Raw genomic sequence first — 15072 nt, 5'->3', positions numbered from 1 at the left:
TTGCGCGGGTGACTTAGCGCGGATCTCTGAGCCTGTTTCTCCGTCTGTAACCGGAGGAACCACACAGAGCTCCCTGAGGATGAGAGGAGACAGCACTGGCCTCACACACCGACCTTACAGGGAGCCTGGCCATCTGCTCTCAGAATTTAACCAGTGAAAACCCTATGGATCACAAGGGTCTGATCCCGCTGTGCACGGGGTTGCCATGATTCAGAGTCGACTTGGCAGCAACTAGGTTTCTGTTTTTTTCAATGAGGGTATCAGAGAATGGAGCCCTGGTGGTGCAGTGGTTAAGAGCTACGGCTGCTATCCAAAGGTCGGTAGTTCAAATCCACCAGCCGCTCCTTGGACACCTGACGGAGCAGTTCTACTCTGTCCTACAGGGTCGCTGTGAGTCAGAATCGACTCAACAGCAACGGGCTTAGTTTCTGGGTTTTGTTTTTCTCAGCAAATAGTGTTCAGCCTGAGGAACCCGGAGGATAGGGTTGCTACCAACTGAAATGGGAGGGGGTGTCTGGCTGAGCACCAAGTTCCTCATTTACAGATAGGGAAACTGGCACAGAGAGCCTGTGGTCACGCAGCTGGTAGGTGGGACAGCCAGGATCCAAACCCAAGCAGTCAGCTCCCTGGGTCTCCCTCAGCATCTGACATATTGTATCTGGAGTAGGGGGAAAAAACCACGATATTTCATACTTTCTTGGAACTGTAACAAAGACGGAACCTGACTCCAGCCCAGCAATGGCCCGCCACTAGCACCTAAGCCTCCAGATGACAGAGACAGCCCTTTGCTAGAAGGCTTTTCAATATACAGATGTAGATGCTGATGTTGAGTGGGATCTATTTTGGTATTGTTTTTGTTGTTGGGTATCATCAAGTCAGAACAACTCATAGCGACCCTACAGAACAGAGTAGAACTACCCCATACAGTTTCCAAGGAGCAGCTGGTGGATTCGAACTGCTAACCTTTTGGTTAGCAGACAAGCTCTTAATGACTGCGCCACCAGGGCTTCATTTCAGCATGAGAGAATAACTTAGCTTTGGTTCACATTGGTCCCTCCAGTATGCAGTCTAAAACACGGGAACGTCCCGCATATCTGTCCCCAGGCATTGTCAGCTCTGGAATCAGATCTTAGCAAGTCTGTGCTCATCTGGCTTTGATCCCAGGCTTCATCGGAATGAAGTACGTCACACTTCATTCATACAAGACGTTATTAAAACAGACAGCCAGTTAAGCAGGAAAGCACATACTTCCCTAGGCCTTAGAATGTCCTTTTATTTCTGGAGGCTGAATATGCAAACAGACAATGGCCAGACCATATATGACAGTACAATCCCGAGAAGTCAAACCACAGCCTCAGTCGGGCCAGAACAGTCAGCACTCAGTCCACGACCGCCAGCTTCCCTATTTCTCAGCCCCTCCTTCCACCTCAGCAGCAACCAGAGAAAGCCGAATACTATCCTCAGACCAATCACGTAGGATGCTTTCCCATGCCAGCAGCTTTCCCATGCCAACAGCTTTCCCATGCCAACAGCTTTCCCATACCAACAGCTTTCCCGTGCCAACAGCTTTCCCACACCAACAGTTTTCCCGTGCCAACAGCTTTCCCACACCAACAGCCTTCCCACACCAACAGCTTTCCCACACCAACAGCCTTCCCACACCAACAGCTTTCCCACACCAACAGCTTTCCCATGCCAACAGCTTACACCCGGGGCACACCTCAACTAGTAACCAGTTGCTGTCCAGTCACCTCCAACTCATGGAGACCCCTGTGTGTCAGAGTGGAACTGAGCTCCACAGGGTTATCAGTGGCTGATTTTTCGGAAGTAGATCACCAGGCCTTTCTTCCAAAGCACCTCTGGATGGACTCGAAGCTCCAACCTTTCAGTTAGCAGCCGACCATGTTAATGGTTTGCACCACCCAGGGACTCCAAACTACAAATATAGAGGTATTCTTTTGAGAATATTATATTCAAATATATAACAAATTTGAAAATCGACTGAAATGCTCACACATAAGTTCAAAAAGGCACTCACAGATGTTTGTTATAGTATTTGAAAAATCCGACATGCCCATGCACATTAGAATATCATTTAAGTAAAACAAAAATCAAATCTGTATTTGTTTATGATCGTATGTCGTTGTTAGGTGCCATCAAATCAATTCCGACTCATAGCGACCCCGTATGACAGAGCAGAACTGCCCCATAGGGTTTCCTAGGCTGTAATCTTTACAGGAGCAGTTTACCAGATCTTTCTCCCAAGGAGCCGCTGGGTAGGTTTGAACCACCGACCTTTTGTTTAGCAGCAGAGCGCTTAACCATTGCACCACCAAGGCTCCTTTACAGTCATACAGACATGAATATGCAACATAAAATATCTAGAAGGATATTCACAAAAATTTTTTTAAGAAAAAAAATTTCCTTAATTCTAGGAAACTCACTTTATTTGGGTCTTTTGAATCTTGTTCCCATGAATAAATTCATGTATCATTTGTGTAAATTCACTACCTGGCAGTACGTGACCTCCCTTAGATTCCAGCCATCCCCTCCACACAAAGTCCTCGACTTCAGCTGCACTGCCACCTCCCCTATCCCCACAGGTCATGTTTATTCTTTACTCTTCCTTTCTTCCGGGCTGTGACATTTATTGTCCCCCCTCCTTCAGACCCACGCTGGAGCTTGGTGATGTGGGGCTGGGCTCCGGGTCTCTCCTTTGCCAGCGGGATCCCTGCTTTGTTCTGCCAGCAGGGGGCGCCAGCGGGATGTCGGCAGGCAGGAGCAGGGTGGACGGGCTCCTTCCTGTGAGCTCCCTATTTGCTTCCTGTTCCATCAGCAGCACCCCGCCTTGCTGCTTCACCCCAGCAGCTGCAGTTCAGTGACCTGGGAAATCCAGGTTGCAGATTTTCTAACTGTCGAAGAGCCTGCTTTATCATGCCTGCACCTCCAGCCCCCGAGTCGCCAGCACCAGCAAGCACTGCCCCCTTCTCAGAGGTCTGAGTTGCAGCCCCTGCTCCAAGCTTCAAGTTTTTGTCATTTTAGCCTCTTCCCTGCATTCTGCCAGCCCCCGAAAGGGTGTGTAATAGTGCTTACTGTAGTTGCTACTTCCCCCAACACCTCAGTCTGTCTTCTTGCCTTTTCAATCACCTAGTTAACATGTTTTTATTCCTACTTCATAATTTTTTATTTTAAGGTCTTGCTGTTAACATACCTGGTGTGGCTTCTGTCTCTCGAATGGCCTCTGTTCCCCCAGCTTTGAATCTTTCCCTTCTCCTCCCCCACTGATTCAAATTCCATTGGCCTTCAAGACCTCGTTCAAGATGAAAACATGCTGCCCATCCCAAAGCACAAAGCACTCATCCCTGAGCCATCAGGATCTCTACTGCTCTGCTCCAATTTGATCGTCTATTGCAGGGGTTACAGTATGAGGGCCAAATTCAGCCCTCTGCCTGTTTATTTTAAATAAAGTTTTATTGGCACACAGGCATGCCCATTCATTTACCTATTGTCTGTGGCTGCTTTCAGGTTACAACCACAGAGTTCAGTAGTCGCAACAGAGGTCATCTGGCCCACAATGCCTGTCATGGATTGAACTGTGTCCCCCACAAATATGTGTCAACTTGGTTAGGCCATGATTCTCAGTATTGTGTGGTTGTCCTCCATTTTGTGATTTTCCTATGTGATATAAATCATAATCTCTGCCTGTAGTTAAAGTGGATAAGGGTAGGATGTAACACCCTTGCTCTGATCACATCCCTGATCCAATGTAAAGGGAGTTTCTTTGGGGTGTGGCCTGCACTACCTTTTATCTTACAAGAGATAAAAGGAAAGGGAAGCCAGCAGAGAGTTGGGGACCTCATACCACCAGGAATGAAGAGCAGGGGTACATGTCCCTTGGACCTGGGGTTCCTGTGCTGAGAAGCTCCTCAACCAGGGGAAGACTGATGACAAGGACCTTCCTCCATAGCTAAGAAGAGAAAGCCTTCCCCTGGAGCTGATGCCCTGAATTTGGACTTGTAGCCTACTAGACTGTGAGAGAATAAACTTCACTTTGTTAAAGCCATCCACTTGGGGTATTTCTGTTACAGGAGCACTAGATAATTAAGACAGTGCTTATTTATCACCTGGCCCTTTCCAGAAAAAGTTTTCTGACCCCTGGTCTCCATTTTACATTTATAAGTCTCCTAAGTACACTGGATACTCAACAGTTGATCCACACCCATCTTATTCACTGACAATTAATGGATTAGCAAGAGATGACTTCCCGTCCACCCACCTGACAGAGCCTCTTACCTGAGAGTGAAGTGGTCTGCCACAGAGCCACTAGTCAGAGAGACCAGAAAGGTGGCCGTGTCCCCTTCGCGGACGAGGTTCAGAGGCACTGAGATGACTACGTTCTCGTCCAGGTTCACCAGTGACCACCTCAGGTCGTCTTGGGTTGGGTAGACCACGACGCTCCCAATCCTCTCCCGGGCGGGGAGTGCCGGCTGGGGGCCACCCTGGCCCGAGTGTATGTTGTTCTCCCACTTGCCGTCCTCTTCCAGAGGGCACTCCCCCGCCTCGTCAGCTGGGTAGAGCGTGAAGAAGAGCTCCATGGCCGTGCCGCCCAGCAGGGCCGGGATCTCCTCCTCTGGCTCCAGGTCCAGGCCAGAGCTGAACCACTCGGGCAGCAGCTCCAGCTCGGCCACGCACAGCCCCGGAGCCCCCTGCAGCCGGCAGCTGGCCGCCACTTCCCTGGCCTCGGGAAAAGCAAACATCTTGACGCAGGGCAGGCTGTGGGAAGGTTCACTGGCATCCCAGTCCATCCCCGAAATGTAAAACAGGGTCTGTACTTTGGGTCTGTTGGAGTAGATAGAGCTGTCAAGGATGTGGGATTTCAGCTTCCAGTTGAAGGGAAAGTTCTCCACGTTTCCAAAGGGTGTGGACGTCAACATGAGCTCCTGGGGGACTGTCTTCTCCACTGCAAAGGGGCCGTAGCTGGCGTTGATGAGAGGGGGAGTCCTGGTGCGGTAGATGAAGAAAGGCTCAGCCCGGGCCTGCAGACTGGAGTTCCTCGTGAGGTCCTGGTTGGCCTCTTTAAGGAAGAAGGACTCCTGTGCACTTTCGATGTGGAAGCTGGCGGGGAGATAAGCCGGGAGCGAGGAGAACCTGTGCAGGCTATCCATGACTCCCCGGCTCTCCGTCACTGCACAAGAGGAAAGCAGAGAAAAGTCAAAGCCCAGCTCTGACATCCAACGAAATAAACGCAAATGCAGCCTCCACCCACCACCCAACAAACCGCCCGCTGGCCGTGCCGTCCCTGCCCGGCCTCATCACAGCGACAGTCCTGTAATTACAGAGGGTGTTCTTCAGTTCTTCCCCAAAGAAACAGTGCAGAGAGGGAAGGAATCACATTTACCACTGATCAGAGGGCCCTAGGGATGCACAATTACCTCCCTGGAGGGAAAACATTGCCTCCTCCTGGTCTTAAAAAACCCAAGCCCAGAGGACCGTGGTCACCTTTGTTGCTAATCACCCTGCAGAGAGCCCACCATTCAGGCACTGCACTTTCCTATATGGTTTGTTAATGCTTTATTAAGGAGCCCTGGTGGCACAGCGGTTAAGCACTTGGCTGCTAACCAAAAGGTTGGCAGTTCAAACCCACCTGCTACTCTACAGGAGAAAGATGTGGCAGTCTGTCTCCATAAAGATCACAGCCTTTGAAAACCTATGGGGCAGTTCTCCTCTGTCATATAGGGTCACTATGAGCTGGGATCTACTTTTTTGGCAATGGGCTTTTTAGATTGGTTGCGCAGTGGTTAAGCTGGTTCGAATTCACCCAGCAACTCTGCAGGAGAAAAGACTTGGCAGTCTGCTCCCGTAAATATTACAGTCTATGAAACCCTGTGGGGAAGTTCTGCTCTGTCATATAAGATTGCTATGCATCAGAATGGACTCAACAGCACCCAACAACACAGCAACAACAATGCTTTATTACTTGCAAATGTATGCTTATTTCCATCACTCGTATCTGTGCCAGATGCTTGGGAAGATTATTCACAGGGGACATTTAGACATCTCCATAATTCTTACTGAAATGAGGGTGAAGCTATGGACCAGTATTCCAATTCTAGAAATCTCTCTTCCCTTCAGAAATGCTAGTGAATATGCATGAACATTGATCTGCAAGGGTGCTCAGTGTAGCCTCAGCTTGAGTTGCAAAGATACTTAAGAGCAGAGGTGCTGCTAGATGGGATCAAATTGACAATAGCAACTCGAAAGATCAGACAAGAAGCTTAGGGGGCAGTGTGTTTATGTTAATGGGGAGGATCAGAAAAGGAGAGTGAGAATGGCTGCATTACTTGAAGAATGTAATCAGTGTCACTGAACTGTACATGTAGAAACTGTTGAATTGGTGTACATTTTGCTTTGTATGTTCTCAACAACAACAAAATAAAACGATTAAAAAATCTGTTCAGATTAAAAAGAGCACAGGTGCTAGAGTCAGGCGAGCACAGGTGCTAGAGTCAGGCGAGCACAGGTGCTAGAGTCAGGTGAGCACAGGTGCTACAGTCAGGCGAGCACAGGTGCTACAGTCAGGCGAGCACAGGGGTTAGAGTCAGATGCCTAGACTTGAACCCGGCTCTGCCGCTTCTGAACTAAGCAATCTTAAACAAGTTACTTAACCTCTTTGTGCCTCAAATGTCCTTACATACAAACCCACTGCCATAGAGTCAATTCCTACTCATAGCGACCCTATAGGAGAGAACAGAACTGCCCCATAGGGTTTCCAAGGCTGTAATCCTTACAGAAGCAGGCTGCGACATCTTTCTCTCACCCTTATATACAAAGTAGGATAAAAATCAATTCTACCTCATTGGATACATAAGGATTAATGAGTTAATAAATACGAAGCTCCTCGAACAGGCCTAGCACATATAACTGCACAATCATTATCTACCTGCTACTAACACTTAGTATGATCGTTTATTTTAATTTGTACTAAACGTTCACCAATAGAAGACTAGATAAACTATAGATTTTTACAGCAGAATAATAGGTTGCTATAAAAAAAATGAGATCGTGCTATATGTACCTACTTGAAAAGATGTCCACATTATGTTATTAAGCACACTGCAAATTACAAAACAAAGTATAAATGTGCCATGTATGATCCTATTTGGGTAATTTTTAAAAACTGTATATGTGTGTATGAAAATATGTGTATATTAAGTGTGTGTGGTTATAGAACCCAAAAGAAAGATTTGCTTTTTACCATCTATGCTTCTATTTTTTTTAAGTTAGAACAAACATGTATTATTTTGTTAATTTAAAAAACGCATATTCTTAATGTGTTTCTCCCAAATGTACACAGAGAACAAAGACCCAACAAGCTTTTTCAAACTGCAGACAGCCCACCAGGACCCAGAGGAAGGAAATCAGGCCAGGAAGCTCCCCCAAAATCAACCTTCACCCTGGTCAGACTTTCCCACCAACTCAGGAAGAGATGAAGCCTGACCGTTGTGTTTAAAATGTAGAATCGTGAGATGAAAAGGCAAATAGCCACCACTTCACAACCCTGACTCCTGGTAACATTTTTTCTGTAGCCCATTACAAATTCTGCAAAATATGTTTTTTTGTTGATTTCAAAATTCTGTGACCTTTTCAGGGCTGTCCTTGGTGAGCTTTCCATTTCCAGAGGGTCACAAAATTGTAGCTAAGAGGCTGCAAAAAATATGCAACCACATGGGGGCTGATGCATCCTTTCTTTCAAGAAACTGTTTAGAAAGTGCCATCTGTATGGCTGGTCCCATGTTGGATTTATTGCTGGGGAAGGCAGGTAATCACTTATGCATTCTTCCAATAGTTTATTTAACTCTCTCTCTATATATATTATTTATTATATTTGCAGCACAGTGTCATGTAGGGATACCACAGGGTCAAGACAGACATGGGTTCTGTCCCAAAGAACTGGGAAGCTTTGGAAGAGGACATGGCTAACACGCATGAAGCAACTAGGAGACTGAGCATCAAAGCCCTTAAAAATGCCCGTCCCAGAAATTCTCCACCTAGGAATTTGTTCAAAGGAAATAATCAAGAGATCAGGAAGGAGATTAAAGCCCAATTATGTTCATCACAAGCATGATTTATAACAGAAACACACTGGAAGCAACCTAAAAATTCATCATTAGGGAAAAGATTCAATAAATTTTTAGAGCCCATCGATGTATGTGGTCCACCAGCGTCTGCCAGTCTGTCGTACTAGGGTGGCTTGATATTTTGAGATGATGCTGGAAGCTGTGTCAACTGTATTCCAAATACCAGCAGGGCCACCCACGGTGGACAGGTTTCAGCAGAGCTTCCAGACTAAGATAGACAAGGAAGAAAGGCCTGGCGATCTACTTCCAAAAACTAGCCAAAGAAAACCCAATGCATCACAATAGATATAATGCTACAAAATAAGTCCTCTAGGTTGGAAGGCACTCAAAATACACAGGGGCCACAACAATGGACTCAAGCATCGCAACAATCGTGAAGATGGCACAAGGCCAGGCAACAATCTCATTCTGTTGTACATCGGGTTACTATGAGTCAGAGCCAACTCAACGGCAGCTAACAACGTGCATATGACATTGAACTGCCATCAAAACCATAGTTTCGACAAACATGCAGTGCCATGAGAAAACGCTTACAACATGGTAAGTGAAAAAGCGGATGTCAAGACTTTGTTTAAATTATCCCCATCCGATATAGACATGTATGTATGTATATTTATATGCCAGTCTATACACACACATATATATGTAAACACATATACACGTGATATATTCACTCTCATAATATAGACCTGGGTTTCCCCCAAAATGTGTCCATATAGATGCTCAGGATTTGGATCTGAGACAGAGGAGAGAGCAATGACTTTGAAGGATTAGCATCATCTATAGGAAAGGTTTAGCTGCTGCCGCCACCAAGGGGCAGTTTGTATTTTGACAATGCCAAACAAGGGAGAAGCACCATCCCTGATGAAATTTAAATTAGTTTTTTGTTGGTTTATTTCCCTCTCCAAACCAGGAAGTTCAATTCCAGGTGAACTTGCCCATGAATTAATTGGCAATAAGGACCACAGTCAGCTGGGAGCACCCGCCTGGTGCAGTGTGACAATTCCCTTCAGCTGATCTACGTGGGCACAGAGCCGGCCAGATTTGGAGGTGAGAGGTCCAAATATTACCTTCTCGAGAGATTTAGGGGAAGCCCAAGGAAAGGTTTAAATTTCGACTGATTTCCAGATGTGGAAAGGAAGTTCAAATAAATGCAAAAAGTAATATCTTTTTTTTCTTTGCGGTGAACGGCTTTATTGTTTTCTTTATCTTTTATGTGGGCATTTGACTCCTCTCAAAAAAACTGATTTACAAGGAAGTTAAAGCACTGCCTTCTCACTTCTTTATTATGGCCAAAGCCTCCGTTTTATCTGAAAGAGCAGGGTGAGGTCTACACGCCTGTCCCACCATAACTCAAGCAAAATGCAATACACATTTTGTCTGAAAGCTTATATGGAGAGCCATAAACAACGCTGCTGGGGCCTCATTTTAGCCTCGAACTGACCCCAACAAAATATGACGTCTGAATTTAGAAGCCTTTCATGACACCGCAGGGCTGTGTCCTGAGAAATGCGCCATGGACTGTGAGCCAACACCATACCCTCCCTCTCGTCCCAAAACGTAAAATAGTGGTGCCATTCTCTTGCCCATTGGCAGGTAGACCATGTGGCCCACGCTCTGAATAGGAATTAGTCCCATTCAGTCTGCCAATTTCCAAGAGGGCTTTTCACCACTGGCTGAATGAGGTGGGTCCTGAGAGCACAAAATAAGAACGCCTTAATGAGGCCCAGCTGAAAGGGGCCTCTCATCACTGCCCTCCATAGCTGCCGGGAAGAGAGTTAAGTTCAGGTTCAGAGAGCACAAGTGCACAGACAGATGCTCCAGGCTAAAGGGTCCTCGGGCTCGGCACTGCCAGGAGCAGGTGGCTCCAGGAAAGCCCCAGAACGACCTGGGGGGTGGGGGTGCTGGGCGCTACCTCCTAGAATGAAGCAACTCACAGGGCCCTGGCAGGGACCCTGGGTCCCAAAGTGCATGGATGACATAATGGCTGTGCTTGGCACATAAGAAGTATCCCTGGACTTGTGCCACCTCAGTCACAACTCGGCGACCTGGAGCCCCCAGCCCCTAGATGGAACCTTATGACTCAGAAATCAATCCTTTCACTAATGCCAGCCCCGCCTAGGAAGCTAGTGGCCTTGTGTGGCAGAAATGGTTAAGCACTCGGCTACTAACCAAAAGGCTAGAGGTTCGAGTCTGCCCAGAGGCACCTCTGAAGAATGGCCAGGCCATCTCCTGAAAAATCAGCCATTGAAAACCCTGCGAAGCACAGTTCTACTCTAACACACCTGGGGTCACTGTGAGTCAGAATCAACTGATGGCAGCTCGGTTTTGGTTTGGTTTATCTGGAAAGCTAATTATCAGCCTATCACTACTAGTCACCATCTGAAGCTAAAGACCCACAACATTTCTACACTCTGAGTCTCTTTCTCTAACTCATGCAACACAACTCAGATAAGGGCAGTCAGGCCTGGAAGGCTCTTCTTCTGATGGGCCCAGGGCCAAGCCTTTGAAAAGCAACAGCAAGAGAAACTCCTCACTGATCTATCAAAGTGTGGCCACCTGGTTACCATGGCAAAAACTATAGCCCTCACTGATACCTTTGGCTTGGAGGCCGGGGGCCAGGAGGAGGTCTTTGTAAGCATGTACATCAGCTCAGGACAGTGCAGTGGGTGTCAGGTCTGAGGGCACAGGAATGGATTAGAAGACCCCTGACACTCTCTTCTACCCAGAGTTTTCTCATCTATCTCCACAACTTCACTCAGCACTGTTCACATATTGTCATTATCATCATCATCATCACCACCATCATCACCAACACCATCACCATCACCATCATCACCACCATTATCACTGTCACCATCACCACCATCATCACCACCACCATCACCATCACCATCATAATCATCATCACCACCATCATCACCATCATCACTGTCACCATCACCACCATCGCCATCACCGTCGCCATCAACACCATCACCACCATCGCCATCACCGTCGCCATCAACACCATCACCATCATCACCATCACCATCATCACCATCACCATCACCACCATCGCCATCACCATCACCATCATCACCACCATTATCACTGTCACCATCATCACCATCGCCATCACCATCACCATCATCACTGTCACCATCACCACCATCGCCATCACCGTCGCCATCAATACCATCACCATCATCACCATCACCATCATCGCCATCACCATCACCACCATCATCACCAACACCATCACCATCACCATCATCACCACCATTATCACTGTCACCATCACCATCACCACCATCATCATCACCATCATCACCATCATCACTGTCACCATCACCATCGCCATCACCGTCGCCATAAACACCATCACCATCATCACCATCACCATCATCACCATCACCATCACCACCATCACCACCACCATCACCACCATCGCCACCATCACCATCGCCACCATCACCATCGCCACCATCACCATCACCACCATCACCATCGCCACCATCACCATCACCACCATCACCACCATCACCACCATCACCATCATCACCATCGCCATCACCACCATCACCATCATCACCATCACCATCAGCACCACCATCGCCATCACCGTGGCCATCAACACCATCACCATCATCACCATCACAGTCAGCATTTATATAACCCATTATAGACTAAGCACTATTCTAAGCATTTTACATTTAATAGCTCTTTTAATCTTCACAATCTTTTGACATGAGGATTTGATGATCATCCCATTTATAGATGAGAAACTGAGGCACAGAGAGGGTAAGTGACGTGACAAAGATCACACAGCTACTCAGTAGAAGAGCTAGAATTTGACCCAAGCAGCCTCACTCCAGGCTGAGTTCTCACTGTCAGCCACTGTGCTCTGCTGCCAGCAGAAAGTCCAGCAAGCAAACTCCAACATTGTAAGAACTCACCAATGACTAAACCAAAACCAAACCCATACCGTCAAGTCAATTCCAACTCATGGTGACCCTATGGGTGTTAGAATAGAACTGAGCCCCGTAGAGTTTTCAGTGGCTGTAGTCTTTACAGAAGATCACCAGGCCTTTCTTCCGTGGAGCCAGAGTGGGTTCTGATGGCAACGTTTCAGTTAGTATCTGAGAGCAAACCATTTTCAAACTGCAAATGCGGCTCGAAATCACACAACTCTCCAGGCATCCAGTTACTGAATGGACATTGTCCACGAGATGAAAGCAAGAAGCACAGCTTTTCCTGGCTCTGAGTCTGAAAGCAATTCCTCTGCAGGTGCTCCTGGAGGACCCCCGAGGGACACAACAGCATTCCTGCCACGTGTTTCTCAGGAGGCCTCCTACAACATCCTCAAAGCAAGGTGCGGGTGTAACAACAAAGGGAAATCGAGCAAAAGCAACTCTGCAGAGGATCAGGCGGTGTGGGCCAGCTGGCTGACAGCCTGGTGGAAAAACAAAATCCAGAATCTGTTTCTAGAGACTTGAATGGGCGTCTACCCTTCTTCAGACTCCCCTCCACCAACATGTCTTCTCCCCGAACAAGCAACTGGGGTCTAAGTAAGAGGTAAGTGGCCAAGCACTGGAGGTTATAGCCTCTGGCAAGACCTGGGGGTAAATATATTCCACAAAGACAAAGGCCAGCACAGCACTTAAAACATGTTGTTGTTAGGTGCCATTGAGTTGTTTCCAACTCACAGCGACCCCATGGACAACAGAAGGAAACACCGCCCAATCCTGCACCATCCTCACAATCCTTGTTATGCTTGAGCCCATTGTTGCAGCCAGTGTGACAATCCATCTTGTTGAGGGTCTTCCTCTCTTTCACTGACCCTCCACTCTACCAGGCATGATGTCCTTCTCCAGGGACTGTTCCCTTCTGATAATATGTCCAAAGTATGTGAGACAAAGTCTCGCCATCCTCGCTTCAAACACAGCAGAGAGTATTGATCTTCTCTTCATGATATCCGCTAGTGATTCTATGCTGGGAAAGTCCTTCTCCCAGTATCCCGGGATCAAACACACACTCACGTACACCTCCCCAGGATTTGCGTGTGGATGGATACATATGCGTGTGTGTGTCTACATTTGTACATGTAATTCTTAAATCCATCTGGAAATGACGGCGTGTAATGTGAAGTGAGACCCTGACAGACGTGAAAAACTGACATGCACTGAATCCACCCAGTGGAAGCATTTTATATGACTTCGCAGTTGTTCTTTTTTTATTTTTTTTTGACTTCGCAGTTTTGTGTGTGTATGTGTATGTGGTAAAAATATATATAACAAAATATTTGCCATTTCAACATTTTGTACACAGACATTTCGGTGACATGAACTATGTTCACTGTGTTGTGTGACCATCACCACTATCTGCTTCCAAAGTTTTCCATCACTCTTAACAGAAGCTCAGTGCCCCATAAGCAATAACTCCCCACTTTCCTCTTTCCCACCGTCCCTGGTAACCACTAACAAACTTTCTCTTGTTATTTCATATAGAGACAAATTATAAATACATATATAAAAAGACAGATATTAATACCTTATATATAGAAGAGATCACTATATGTATACATATAAATGTGTATATATAGCTCATACAATAGTTTTCCTTTTGTGATGGACTTATTTCACTCGGCACAAAATTTTCAAGGTTCATCCATGTCATAGCATGTGTCAGCACTCCATTTCTGGGGGCTGAATGAGATTCCACCATATACCACTATTTGTTTATCCATTCATCAGTTGATGGGCACTGGGTTGCTTCCACCTCTCGGATATTGTGAATAGTGCTGCACACGCTTGGGTTTTCTTGCTTGTTATTTTTTAATTTGAATACCTTGTGGGAAGGTGCACAGTCCTTCTCCACAGCTCTCCATTTCACATAAACCCACCTCTTTTGACTCATTTCCAGCAACTTGCCTCAGCCCTGATCTGAGAGGTTGTCTTCCCAAATAGCTAGCCACTTTCTCCAAACCACATTCCTATAATCCATCCCTCTTCCAATGATGTCTGGTGCTTTCTGTCTAATTATGCTGAAGTGCTGAGGCACAGCAGGGTTTGCCTGTGAACTATTTATTCTGCTCCTTGGCTCCGTGTCTATACTCATGCCAGTTCATCGTAGCTTAAGTTAATGTGGATTTACAATATCATCTATTATATGGGACGGTTACTGTTTTTCATTCGCCATTCAAGAGCAAGTTTCAGAGTCTCTTCTGACATCCATTTGGGTCTTTTCTTTCTTTCCTGTCTTTTTAATGACCTTTTGCTTTCTTCATGTATGATGTCCTTGATATCATTCCACAACTCATCTGGTCTTCAGTCATTACTGTTCAGTGCATCAAATCTGCTCTTGAGATGGTCTCTGTATTCGGGTGGGATATACTCAAAGTTCTATTTTGGCTCTAATGGACTTGCTCTCATTTTCTTCAGCTTCGACTTCAAAGGTGGAGAGTCAGTGAAAAAGAGGAAGACCCTCAACAAGACAGATTGACACAGTGGCTGCAACAACAGGCTCAAGCATAACAAGGATTGTGAGGATGGTGCAGGACCAGGCAGTGTTTCCTTCTGCTGTACATGGGATTGCTGTGAGTTGGAACCGACCTAACAATGACAACTACTGTTTTTTATCAATATTATTAGCTAGTCTTGCTTATTTTTTCCTTCTGGATTAGTCTTAGCATCATTGTGTCAGGTTGTCCATGCCGGAACCAGCCTGGACAACTGGCAGGAGGTGAGCTCTGTGCTGTGGGAGGATGGTTGTCTCTACCTTTCTGCTAGATCGTTCTGTGTACTTTCAAAGTTTCTAGAGCCAGCATGTATTACTTGTTCAGTCTAAGAGAAATATGACTTTTTTCCTTTAAGAAGAAAAGTATGGAATTTGAATTTTAAATGGCAAACTGAGCACATGCTCATTCTCGCCTCTCCACAAAAGCCCCATGAAG

General features: G+C 46.4%; 1 protein-coding gene across 1 annotated transcript in view; it reads right to left on the bottom strand.

Annotated features, from left to right (window-relative positions):
- The window catches only part of TMEM132B (transmembrane protein 132B), a 215783-nt gene extending 210552 nt beyond the window's left edge, over positions 1-5231 (bottom strand). The window contains exon 1 of the mRNA XM_004385044.3: positions 4294-5231. Coding sequence (XP_004385101.3) covers positions 4294-5231 — 938 coding nt within the window. The remainder of the gene's footprint in view (positions 1-4293) is intronic.
- Positions 5232-15072: the final 9841 nt, after the last annotated feature.

Source organism: Trichechus manatus, unplaced genomic scaffold (genome assembly GCF_000243295.1).
Source record: "Trichechus manatus latirostris isolate Lorelei unplaced genomic scaffold, TriManLat1.0 scaffold00131, whole genome shotgun sequence".
Lineage (NCBI taxonomy): Eukaryota > Metazoa > Chordata > Mammalia > Sirenia > Trichechidae > Trichechus > Trichechus manatus.
This window is presented reverse-complemented; position numbering and strand designations above follow the sequence as displayed.